The sequence below is a fragment of the Epinephelus fuscoguttatus genome, linkage group LG13 (assembly GCF_011397635.1).
Source record: "Epinephelus fuscoguttatus linkage group LG13, E.fuscoguttatus.final_Chr_v1".
Classification (NCBI taxonomy): Eukaryota; Metazoa; Chordata; class Actinopteri; order Perciformes; family Serranidae; genus Epinephelus; species Epinephelus fuscoguttatus.
In genome coordinates, this window is record NC_064764.1 from 30,145,749 (window position 1) to 30,159,217 (window position 13,469).

At 40.6% G+C, this 13,469-nt stretch overlaps 1 protein-coding gene across 8 annotated transcripts in view; it reads left to right on the forward strand.

Annotated features, from left to right (window-relative positions):
• dachd (dachshund d) overlaps window positions 1-13,469 on the forward strand; it is a 122,090-nt gene that overhangs the window by 86,262 nt on the left and 22,359 nt on the right. For 3 of the 8 annotated variants that reach the window (XM_049593592.1, XM_049593600.1, XM_049593594.1), the window contains exons 4-6: window positions 3,040-3,211; window positions 3,331-3,500; window positions 3,630-3,761. In XM_049593592.1, the coding sequence (XP_049449549.1) occupies window positions 3,040-3,211; window positions 3,331-3,500; window positions 3,630-3,761 (474 nt within the window). Of the gene's footprint in view, window positions 1-3,039; window positions 3,213-3,330; window positions 3,501-3,629; window positions 3,762-13,469 lie in introns of all 8 variants that reach the window. The other 5 variants (XM_049593595.1, XM_049593597.1, XM_049593596.1 and 2 more) reach the window with 3 other exon arrangements.

Below are 13,469 nucleotides of genomic sequence, written 5' to 3' on the forward strand. Positions count from 1 at the left end.
TAGGAGCTAGTTTAATTTTTGTCAGGGGAAATCTGTCCACAACAGAGTTAAGGGTAAGGGGCTGGCTGCTACCTCCGTACCATTTTCAATGACAATGGCTTAGTTCCCTTTTTTCTTATTTTCCTCCGTAGGGTTAGATGTCCAGAAAGGCTGAAGTCCTGTTTAGATGAAGATTAACTGCTGCACAAATCACCGCAGGTTATCATTTCTGTCATCAAAATAAATTACTGCTCTCTTTTTAATCATTTTAAAGCATTCAACATTCAATCTTTTCTTTTTTTTTTTCTCTGCGCGATGCTTTTAAGTGTCGGACCTTACCGTCAGCCGTGCGGTTTGGTTCTGATGTAACAGCTTTTTAATCATGCTGTTACCGAGGGCTGTTTTAATTCATTCAATTCATCCTCCGCGATTCAGATCTTTGCTTATCCATGCGTGAACTCCCGAGCACTGCACGACATAATAGCTGAGCTGTTTATATTGGTATTAAGTGATTTGTAGTTTTAATGATGGTAAATAGGAGTTCACCTTTGCGGGTCCCTCAGGCTTACTTCAGGTAAATTACTCCAAATGCATTGTTTATGCCCTTCAGGAGGGAGAGGGGGGGGCGCTTGTGGGAATTCACCTCTCATCAGGTCTGAACTTCTGTATCAGAGATAAACACAAACTGACAAATATGTTTCTAACGCTTTGCCCACTGGAATATCTACACAATATCTTGGTGATTAATGAGTCTGACTAATGTTTGTTGATTCTGTTTTTGGGAAAGAAACACATAAAAAAAATCCTTGCGCATTATCATCACCAAGTTAAGAATTAGTCAGGCATGTGTGCTGCCGTTATTCAGCGAGAGTAAACGGAGCAAATGGGACGGGATTGCATATGAATGAAACCAAAAAACACTTAACTGTCTTGCAAAAATGCCAGATTCCTTGAATAAACCAATATCCTCCTCACCTGGCTCCTTTCAGCGGCAAATAAAGGGATTTGGTGAACCCTTGTTGGTCTGTGGCACATTCCCCTACAGTAGCCTGAATGGGCCTTTATGGGAGAAACACCGCTTTGGGACGGGGTGACATGAAAGGGGCTGGACAGGCACTGAAAGCGAGACTAATACCACTTAGAGCGAACAGAGGTCCAGTGTTTCCCCACCAGGCTGTCTGTCAGGTGGGGAGACATCACCGAAGTCCATACGCCATCAAATACGAGATATAACTGAAGTAAAAATCCAACATTTTTGATGATTGTGGAAATTTGGCCACTCAAGTCCATGCGCCTTTATGCATAGCTGCGTTTGATTGAATGGGTGTAATGTATCCACCTCAAAGGCAGAATAAGTCTCTTCACTCTGGCCCTTGAGTGGCCTTGAAAGGCTGATAGGTAGCCTAAACCTCCCCATGTTGTCCTACAGTAAGTACCCCCGCAATCAGGCCCTCTGTGGTGTTTTTTAATTGAGCTTAGCCTGCTGAGTGGTAATTGATTCAGTCTGAGCTACAGCAGAGGCGCTGATACAAGGTGCTGCTTGGCTTCCGCCTTTCTTTAATCTCCGCTGCTTTATATTGTTTGGGAATACTCGCCACTGAGAAACTGCATGCCATCTTTCTTATGGAAATCAATGCTTCTTTTAGAAGGAGGGGAATGACAGAGAGGAGTACTTCTCATGTCCTTTCATTTTTCAACCAGTGTCCTTCTCTTTAGAGGCGTCGCCATGCAGATCTCCTTGCCCTTTGGCTACTGATGTTTTGTCAGAAAAAGAAGAGTGAAGTTGTTTTGTGGATCAGCTTTCTGTAGCGCAGTATCTTTTTTTCTCTCCTCTCTCTTTCTTTCACACAGCATTTCTTTTTTTTTTTTTTTTTTTACCTTGAACAGGGCTGCCAAGAAAAAGAGAAAAAAAGGAGTGAAAAATCAACAGAGAGGCTCAATCAGATCCAATAGTGTCTATGAGGTTTTCTTTAAAGCATTTGAGGAAAAGCATCTGAGTGGCGGAGGAATGAGACCAAACTGTTCCCAGTCACTTTTGATCCTGCCAGTTCAAAGTCCCCATAGAGCAGAGGGGGAGGAAGGAGGGGGTAGCCGTGGTTGAGGTAGGGGGGGGGGTACAGACACCTAGCTTTGACCTTCTGTCTGCGCTCATGTCCTTTGAAAGTTGGCTTGTTTTCATTAAGCCATTCAGAAGCACAGTGCAGGGCCACAGTTTGACTAACTACTAACCCCCTATGGTATCTTTATAAGACGTTCTTTACATTTTCGGACTGCTAATGTCTTCAATTTTCCCAATTAGGCGTCCATTGCCAGACAGCAATTGAATAATTTAAAACATTTGTAAGACATCTCTGATGTTGTAATGGAATAATTTGTGTGCATATAAAAAAGAAAGAAATGGAGAATCCCATTATTGTGCGGAGCTGAAAGTGTCTTTTTAGTCTCGCTCTGCTCTTCTTCTCCTCTCCGGTCTGGAATATAGGCTGCTATAATTAGCCTAAAGTCATTGCCATACTGTGGTCTGACGGTACTTGTTTGTCATTAGCACATTTAACTAGTCATTTGGGTAATGGCTTTCAAGATTGCCTTTGTTTTTACAGAGATATTTTTTTATATGTAAATATTGAGACAATTTACATAATGTGCCCTTTTTATTCATCATAGAATAATTGATGCATATTTATTGCTCTGTAAACTTTGGTCTTTGAATGACTGTGTATATAGTTATCATCGCCGTTTTCTTTATTATTATTGCAGTAGTATCTATTATTAACGTATGTTGTAAAACATTTATGTGTATTATGTTAACATGGAAAGATACCCGAGAAGCGATTAATTTGAATCATTCCGGTTTTTTTTGTCCTAATGGACGGCGGTGTAAAGCTTTAGTGTTATTGGACACCATTTTTAAAGGGTATCTCAGTGGTGGGAATTACTGATTGCTGAATTAACAGCAGCAGGTTTTGAGTTTTCGGGCCAGAGCCTCAGAAGTTTCCCCTGTGAATATCTCACTCATAATACGCATCATTGGGTAACCAACGACCTCTTCATGTGTCTCAGGCCTGGAACTCCCCTTCATGATGATGCCACACCCCCTGATCCCAGTCAGCCTGCCCCCAGCCTCTGTCACCATGGCGATGAGCCAGATGAACCACCTCAGCACCATTGCAAACATGGCCGCCGCAGCACAGGGCCAGAGCCTGCCCTCCAGAATGGTCACCTCTGTTATAAAGGTAAATTTTAAAACAGAAAGCAGTGATGTTATAACACAGCAACTTCCTCCTTCCTGTGCTGCAACGCTTCAGTCTGCATAGGATATTTATTTTTGGTTTGTGTGTTTCTGGCGCTGCTGGGGTTTCAGGAACGTGTGCCGGACAGTCCCTCCCCTGCTCCTTCCTTAGAAGACCACAGGAGGCCGGGCAGTCACCCATCGTCCCACCGCAGCAGCAGTGTGTCCAGCTCCCCAGCCCACACAGAAAGCTCCTCAGACAGGATACGTACGTTTGTCACACAGAGAAATGGTGAAGAAAACATGCGAATGTGCCGTGCAGATTGTCGCTGTGTTGTCTAAATTTCACAAAGACGGAGTAGGAATACGTCTTCCCGGTAATGTCCCTAACGCCACTCATGTTTTCTCATCCTCTCTCCAGCGATACACCACAATGGCCTGTCCATGAACCACGCTCTGCTAGGTCTGTCCCCCAACATCCCGCCTGGGCCTAAAGAGGGAGACCTGGCCCACGACATGAGCCATGAAGTAAAGAGGATGCACACTGACAAAGGTGAGTACGGTTTCATGATACACCAAATGCTGTGAAGGATCTCCACTATGCACGCTGCAAAACTGTGATTTTATTTCTTCTTAAAACACACTCTACACATTTAAGTTAAGGATATATAATTAGCTTTTCCTTCCATTCAGTGTTCACAATGTATGAAAATGACAGATGTTATGAGCAACAACTGACTGAATACTACATTTGTGCTCTACTGGACCGGCTCTGCTCTAGCAGCCGATAATATAAGTTGTAATCCTGAGAATCACGTCTGGTAACAAACACAAAGGCTCGACGGTTTAAGTAGAGTGGAGCAGGTTTTGTAAATCTGCAGAAAAGTTAATAACACAGAATCAGCGGAGGCAGGAGGACCCACTGAGCTAACAGTGGAGACATTTGGTTAATGTGTCACCAAAGGCAGAGCAGCTTTGTGACACTAGTGTTGGTCAGGGTGCCTTCAAGTGTAATCAACTTTTGTGCAGCAATTGGAGTGGAAGATAACACTCATTTTTTAACTGAAAATATAATCTAAAAGAAAACCTTGTGTGTGTGTGTATTTTCATTGAAAAAACACTTGACATTTATAGAACTTGGAGATCTTCGAAGGCTGTAAATATTGATAATACAATTTGAGAAATGTTTTGAGCCTTTGGCAGGATTTGTAGTCGACCTTTTTATTCTTCCTGCTTTCAGTTTATCTCAGTTATAGATGGTGTCACTGTGACAATAACCCCTGATGTAGCCAGTCAAACCCTTTAAGACTGAGACTTCAAATCAAATATGCACTTAAGAAGAGGTAACCTGTACAAGTGTGAATATGAGTTGATTTGTGTGAATGTTTGGATGAAATGCTGCACATATTTTGCTTGTCAGTGGAATCACTGTTCCTGGTTGGATGTCGCTGCAGATGCTTTACATTTACAGCACATGTCAGCCCTCGTATGACACATGCTTTGATTGTGTTTAAGAGCAATCTCTTTTAGATATAACCTGTAGATGAAGTGGATTGTTTTTAGTAATATTCTACAATAATACCTGCATGTTTTAAAAGGCTCGGATCATTTTTTAAGCCATTTTTTGCTCTGATTTTTTTCCTTCACTGCAGTAGGACACTGTTCAGTTACAGTGGAGTTGAGATTAGCCCAGAATATTATTCTTTTAACAGAAAAAAACTAATAATTAGAAAGACGTGAAACAATGCAACTAATGAAATAGGTTTTGTATTATTAGATTTTCACAGATTTTGCGTTGTGATGATTTTCTAATTTTTTTAAATCAAAATTTTATACATATACCTACAAACCTACACTGTATATCAGGGTGTCTACAGCTCCTTAAAGTGTCTTAAATTAAGTTTTCTTAATATAAGCCCTTAAAAACTCTTACAATGTTTTAAATTCAGTTTCGACAAATATTTTCGGTCACATCACCGCGAAAATTTCTCCAGCCTGACAGAGCCAATGACTGTCTACAATTATTAGACAGACCTAAAATTGCTATAAATATATCATCTATGACAGCGATGAGATTTTGTCAAACTTAAACTCACCCAACTGTTGTCATTTTTCTTTGCTGCTCATTTTGAACTGACATCAGTGCTTTTACACACACACACACACACACACACACACACACACATATATATATATATAGATATATGTGTAAAGGTTTGGTCTTAAATTTCATATGTGGTGGTATTAAAGCTCTTTAAAAGTCTTAAATTTGAAGAACTATCCCTCTTGACAAACTGACTTACACCCTTCATGACAATATGGAGGGATTTATCAAACTATGGCAGCCTGTCTTGGACACAGTGGACCCCTCTGAACTGGACTTGGTTACACTCGATTAATAACACACAGCAGTTTATTTATTTATTTTAATTAGTTGTGATAGTAAGGTTGTGTTGTCTTTTCCTGGTTTTAAAGGCGACATTGCAGTAAAGTGATGTAATTTTCTGAACTCACCAGACTACTCTAGCTGTTTTATTAATCGCCTTTACCCACTTAATCCTCATTACTGATGAATATTTATCAAAAATGTCAATGTGTAAATATTTTGTGAGAGCACTTAAAGTCAACCCTACAGTGTTGTCGCAATAACGATGTCGAGATATGTGGTAAAAAAATAATATTGTGTGTGTGTATATATACATACATATATCTATATATACACATATATATAATGAGCCATTTTTATAAAGCAGAAGACTTGCTGACATGTGCTTTTCCTATCATCCCCATTAGCTGTGAACTCTGGGAAAAATATTCAAAATTCTGACCCTCAGTCACTTTGTGCAGAGTAAATGTTTTTATTATTAATTGCTGGTATTATTACGTTACAATTTCGCCGCACTTGTAAAGACAAAAAAAAAGGAAAAGCAAAGAAAAAAGATAGAAATCTACTGAGCGTGGCGGATTAAATACAAAATGAAGCAAATAATAGATTTTAGTATTCTCTGTTGGTTTTGAGCGGAGCAGAGGCGGGGTGTGCTGTGCTGTACTGGGTGAGACAGGGTGGGGTGAGGCTGATAATGATATTAAAACCACTATGGAAATCATTGGGCTGTATGTTCCCTGTTGGCTGGGCTGACGTGAAGATCAGTGTTAGACCTTCACTCACAGGGTGTGAAGCAGTGAATAGTAATAATTAGCAGGATCATGAGCTGAATTTATGGGTCACAAACTGTCTAACTGTCTGCATGTGTGTGTGTGTTTGCATGTGTGTGTGTGTGTGTGAGACGAGAAAAGAGAGGCAGGCAAACAGAGCAACGCAAACAGAGATAGAAGGCGATTTAACCAAGTATCCACACACTAAATCAACTGAATGTTTCCTCAGTAGCAGAAATCTTACTTCTTAACTGAAGTGCCTCCTCCATACTCAGATAATCAACACAAATGGACTGTAATTTCTCCGCAATATTAGAGGAGAAAGCAAATGACCCGGCAATCCACACCAATTCTAGCTAGTTGACCCACACACATCTAGCCGCAAACACGCGCTGCATTATCTTTGAGATTGTCAATTCCTAATATGTCACTGGACTTGATTAGGATTCTGAGCTCTCCAGTGTGTGCACCAGAGGTCTCGGGCTGTGGAAAACATTTTTATAAAATAACCCATTAATGCAGAGGAGTGCAACTAAATTAGTTACCAATTTGCTGAGCATGAATTAATGAAGAGAGCTTCTCCCGGCTCCCACAGTTGTAATTTTCATAATAACCCCAGACCTTTATTTGGCAGGTTGTTTAGTTTTTTCGTTTGAAGGTTTTCATTAGTCTAATGAGGACTGTGCAAGGGCGAGCAGTCAGCACAATTTACATGAGGAAGCTATCATAATAAATGAGGCAATTTGAATAACATGCACAGGTTTATGCAGCGAGATAAGAGAGATTGTAGCAGCCAGATTCAGAGGTAACCAATACATTAGAACCAACTAATAACCAAAGTAATTCCAATAAAAGCTTTAAGTGAAGGGAATAAAATTAATGATAGATATATTGAACTGTAATGATATGATACATGATGCATTAGATTAATAAAATAAATGTGTTCCATTGTTAAAGAGGGGTGAGGCCTCGCCATCCGAAGCTTTGTTTATAGTGAGCTTTTTAATTAGGCTTGTTCATCGCATCAGTTTGTTTAGATAAATGAGATAACATTCCAATGGTTTAATGATATCTCTCCACTTGTTTGATCTTTATGATCCTGGCAGAGCATTAAATTAATCTCTTGCAATGCACTCTTAGAAGAGAGCACAGTGGGCGCAGAGGAAGGATGCAGTGCCCCGGCTCATATGGAAGCTATTTAAATAGCCAGACACCTCAGAGACAGCCACTATAATGTCACATCACTCATATCCTATGAACATGTCTCATCTTTTTCATGTCATCTCTGCTGATGAAGGACAAAGGCTGTTTGTTGTTGTCTAAAAAAGACCATTTCCAAAGTTGTGTCACCCAGTGCAGAGCAACCAGATGGTAGTTTTTTTTGGGGGGCTGTTGTTTGAACTTGATTATTTTTTGTCCAAATTTTGCCCGAGAAAAAAAAAAGAGCAGATTAGATGCTGTGTGAGGAAAAAAGGCGAGTAGAAAGCTAAGTGTTATCTCACATGTGACTAATTGAATTGCTTCAAACAGAAAGTCTGTGGCGATAGCTTCCGACAAGCCTCTGTCTCGTGAAACAGCAGGTAGCTGACAAACAAGGGGAAATTTGAAAGGTACGGAAGCCTTTGGCTGTAAACTCACTTTGGACATCAAACACTTGACATCATTTTATTTCCTCGGGGAGAAGGTGTTTGAAACACAAGCCATATGTATGTACGTCGAAAGTATAAGAGTTTTCTGTAAATACCATGTGGCAGTTTAAGCATTTTGCCAACAACAAATTTCACCACTTTACCTCAGCCCTCCCACTGCAGTTAAACATGCCACATCTCTTTTACGCAGAGCTAAAACGCCTGACAGCAGAGTCGGAGGCAGCTACGGTGTGTAAACTGATTCTGTAAACCATATTTTAAAAGCGGGTGATTCACTGGTAATATGATATTGGCGCTTCCCTGGTAAACGTTATATATCCTTGTTGACACAACAGGAGATGCACTCATAATGTCCTCCCAAGCACAAATGGATGCTTGTGGTGTGTTATCTCACCTAGTGGTGCATCCTTTTGTACCTGCTCTCAACTCTGCACAATGTAGTGTGATGTTTTACTGACTTCACATCTTGCTGTCAGCACTCCAGCTCCAACTTAGTGATCAAAATGCTTTTTCCTCCTTATGTTAGTTAACACTTCTTCATCTTTCACAGTTTGCTTTGTACCTGTTGTTGACAGTATTGGTTGTTTGTGTTTGTATATAGTGTTTTTGATCATTTTGGTCATCACCTCAGTCTTTAAGCAGCCTATCTGGCTGCTACAGTGAAGAAAAGCATCTTTATATTTATGACTCGCTTTTGCAAGACGATGTAAGCTTTAATTTTTTGGCAGCTCTTCCAAGCATCAATTGTAACAAAGAGCCGTAGCGACCTTACCTATAGCTAAGCTCCAAAAATCAGGTGCTACACATTGGTGCTTCACTTCATGACTTAAGTTAGCCGATGGTTGTCCACTGAGGTGATTGTGAGAATGATCAAAAACACTATGTAACAAAACAAATGGTAAATACGGGGGATGCACAGATTGTAAAATTCTGGGACAACACAGAAACTGATACCCGTGTTTATAATAACAATATGGCCAATAGCCAATAGAGATACAGATAGGTTTGTTGTTGTTGTTGCTGTTTTAAAGTCAATCAGTCCTTCATTAACTACGGTTGAAAAAGCACAAATTCAGTCATACAAATTTATGAAACAACCTTTCGTATAAACTGTAGCATGAAAAACATCCTTGAAAAAAGTAAAAATAACTGATTCAAAAGCATTTTTACTGCATATATAACAAATCATAATCCCCTCTCCAATACCCATTTTATATTACTGTAAAAACATTAACAAATTTCTTCTTCTTCAAAAAAACTGAATTTATTCAAGTTTCTCACCAAAATCTACATTTTACAAGATTACATTTGAACACATCATGAGATTGTTATAGTTTACCTTTGCCCAATGGTATTTTTTACTGAATAGAGTTTGAACATATCATAATTTACCGCAATCCAACCTCCTTCAGTTGTTAGTTAAGGCTGGCTGCTAACAGCTAACATTAGTAGCTCTCCTACTGCTGACATGAACACTGATTTGTTGTTCATAATGTAGCATTATCAAGGCAAACAGTAGAGTGCATTCCTTGATGCATGGATGGTGACTTTACTGCGTCCCTTCGTGACGTGATTTTCTCCCCAGGACAACAGAACTCCCATTAGTCTTTTTTTTTTTTAAAGATTATTTTTATGGGTTTTTTTCCCTTTTAATGTACAGGACAGAGTTTGAAATGGGAAGAGAGAGAGAGAGTGGGGAGTGACATGCAGCAAAGGGCCGCAGGCTGGAATCAAACCCGTGGCCGCTGCAGTGAGGCAGTGCCCCTGTACATGGGGCGCTGGGACTGTCCACTACTCTACCGACGCCCCAGAACTCCATTAGTCTTGAGCTCTGCTTTTTAGCCTGTGCAAATTTGATGTGACACAACAGAAAAGCCACAGATCAGCCACCTCAACTGGTGAATGTCATCTTGTTTGACGATAGGCTGATGGCAGTCACCGAAGCGAATATCAACCAATACCAATGTGCAGCCGATAAATCGGTGCATCCCTAGTAAATGCAGCAAAAACAGTGTGTTAGTTATAAAGCTAACTGTGAAACGTTTTGTCTCTTTGCTTTCTGTCCACTCTACAGTAGGCTGTTACTATGACTAACTTAATTTTACTTAACTTTTAACAGTCAGCTCTGTACATATTGTTTTGTTAGTATTTACCTTTCATTTTTGAATATAGTGTTTTTGATCAGATTCATAATCACCTCAGTGTCTTAGATAACCATTTGCTAGCGGCGTTAGCAAGTCACTCAGTGTAGCACCAACATCAGCCTGATTTACAGAGCTTAGCTAACATACCGTCGTTATGACTCTTCTTTGAAGAGCTTCCAAAAATATTAAAGTGGCTGACAAACACCCTCTTGCAAAAGCGAGCAGTAAAGCTCTGTAGAGCTGACTGCCCTTATAAATTTGTAGCGAGCTAGGCTAGCTGTCAGGCTAACCTCGCAATTAAAGTGTTAATAAACACTATATAAAAAAGGAACAGTTAACTCTATCAATAATATGTACAACACTAACTGTGAAAAATGAAATAACTAAATTAGCACTTTAATCACTAAGATCAGAGGCAAAGGTAACGTTACTGTATGACAAGAAGTAAGCAGATGTGAAGTTAGTAAAATGGGTATATGTCACATCACATTACAAGTAGAAGTCCTACTACTATTAATACAAGTAGAGAACTGAGCAATCATGCCTTAGGCACCGCTGTGACCACAGTGGACAAAGCTGACTTGCCACGCCTTTCCTTTGTCAGGATGCTGCCTTGATGTCCAGTGGCTGGTGCACTGTGCACCGTCTGCAGTCCCAGTTTACAGTTTGAATGATGAAGCGGAGCAGGTACCAGTGTCACAGTCTATTACATTCAGCTGCTTTGGGCAAGGACCTGTGGACGCTGATGGGCTCATGCAGAGAAGGGGATATATTTTGAAAAAGATGAAAAAGGCAAAAAAGTGATTTCCAGCCTTTGTAGTCTTTGTTCTGCTCCTCCTTTGCATAAGCATTTGCAATGATAAAGAGGAAGTTAGGGGACTTTGGGTCAGGCAAAAGTTTTCGGCATCAGCTGCGCGCTCTTTCTGCGGCGTAAATATTTCACTGACATTGATGGTATCTCCGTACAGTATCATTAAAAGTTTGATATGTTCAGTGTAAGCTCCTTCTCTTCATCTTTCTGACTTTAATGCATAGTGTTTTGTTCAGTCCTCCCGATGTCCTTGGCGTTGCGAGCTTCAAACACATGCTGACTACCTGACTTTCCCTAAGTCAGGAGGCAAGATCATTAGCCATCACAACCCTGAAATGTGACTTGGCAGACAATAATGCTTTATGATCAAACAACTTGTCAGTGCGTCCCGTTGAAATGAAAGAGTGCAAAAAAATAATTCAATAGAGGATCAATCAAATTTCCCCAGCCCATGTGAGAGAGATTGCTGATGGTGCAGAGAGGGGCTATTCCTCGAGGACATGGGAGTTCATTTGGATATTTGTTCTCCCCCTCATGAATGTTCCATTGCGTGACACCATCTCCTGCTAATCACATTTCACTGAAAAGGGGGGATGCTTTTAGGGACGTTGAAAAGAGAGAGGTTCTTTTTAATCTTTGAAATGCCTCAAAAGTGACAGAATGCTTTCTCCTGCCAAGACGTGAGCCTCGGATGGGGAGATAAATATGCTGTGGTCAGCTAAGTGTATCTAGTGAGCAGAGAGGCAAATTTAATAATGCATTATCATTCACTGGCGAAGGTGAAATCTCCCTGTCCATCAGAAGGCTGAGGCCTGTTTCATGTTACCCTTCACTGCAAATGAACAAGTGCTTTACTCAGCCATACCAGAGATGCACAGTAGGCACCAGTGCTCTACTATATATGCCGCTCCGGACTGTCAGGAAAACAGGTCTGCAATCAAAGCAATCATCTCTCGGTCTTGACTGGAGACATTAATGATCACAGTCCTTACTCCTGATAAAACTGTTTTGAACAATAACCTTCTTTTTTCCCCCCTCTGAGAACACAAGGTGCGTTTTACATATCTGAGCATCTGCTATTATGCAGATTATGGGAACATATTTACCCGAATGCCCTTGGACAACAGCATTAAACAATTATGAAGATTATGTACAATGCCGGAAAAAATTTGCGATTCAAAACAATTCGTATCTTAGCAGTGGCAACTGTTGCAGACAGATAAGGTTGACCCTGAATATGTATTTCTGTACTTTTGGAGACATTCTGTGGGGTTGTTTGTATAATTTAATATTTACATGTAAACAGTAATTAAGTGATGCTGCCGACATGCCAGGGCCAGGCTCTGCCAAGGTAAACACCAGCCCTAGTAGTTTGCCACAGTCCATCATGTTTACAGACTTGCAGAGCCGAGTGCTGTTTGTGTGCTCTTCCTTGGCAAAGCCCATAAAACACAACCAATTGGATGCCGAGTGTTGAACACAGTCACTCTTATCGTCTGGCAGTCTGCTCGCTGACTTGAGGACATTGTGAGTCAAACCTTTAAATTTTCACTCTGCGATAATTACGCCGCTATACTTGAGCTTTTATATCCTTTCACTGAGAAAGTAAATCATTCCTAATAAAGAGAGGAAGAATAGGGGGCGGAGGGAAAAGTGCTTGAGGACTAATTCTCTTCACTCCCTCCCTCTCTGCTCTCTATTCTGCTTTTTGAAAGCCTTTCTCTGAGTATTCCAGTCACCTTGACTTTGCAGCTGCAGCCTTATAGTCTGTTGCTTATCCTGCCTAACCCCAGCCTGTCAATTAGGTGTTTAAAAATTAATCTCTTTAACTGGAAATACCATGCCAGCTTTCTTCCGTCTGTAAATGAAGTGTTATTAATTCACACAGCGCAAAGCCAGTGTTATGAATAATGTTATCAAAACAGATTTCCACACGTTTAACACGTCGCTCCTATTAAAACCCCTTAAGTATTTTTATAACTGTGAAACCGGGACTACTAATGGATTTGCATCCATTTTTGAGCTTCTCCACCAGGCAGCCATAGAGCAAGTGCTCCTAAGCCAGGCCTTTTAAAGTTTACATTTCCCATTTCCTCTTTTGTTCTTTCATCTTCATTTAAAAGCAGCTCAGTATATCCAGTCTGGATTAGCGCCAGCCTTTCGTCGACGCTCGTTCAGCAGCAACAGAACGGCATAGCCTCTCCCTGTAGGATTGCAATGCCAGGCAATGACACCAATGTGTCTCCCTTTACCCCCCCTCCTCCTCTCCCAAACCCAGCAACGCTCTGATCTAGCAGCAGGCTATCTGGCCAACCACACCAAGCTAATACTTGTTCCATTAAAACCTGGTGATTACGGGGGATTTCCTCTCTGTTTGTTTGTTTGAATGCTTAATTATCAATATGTAATTGGCATGTGTATTGTGATGTTGGGTGCATATTCGGTGGCATATTTTTACTGGAATGCACATTGCTATCGGGTAGAAACAGGACTCCCCAGTC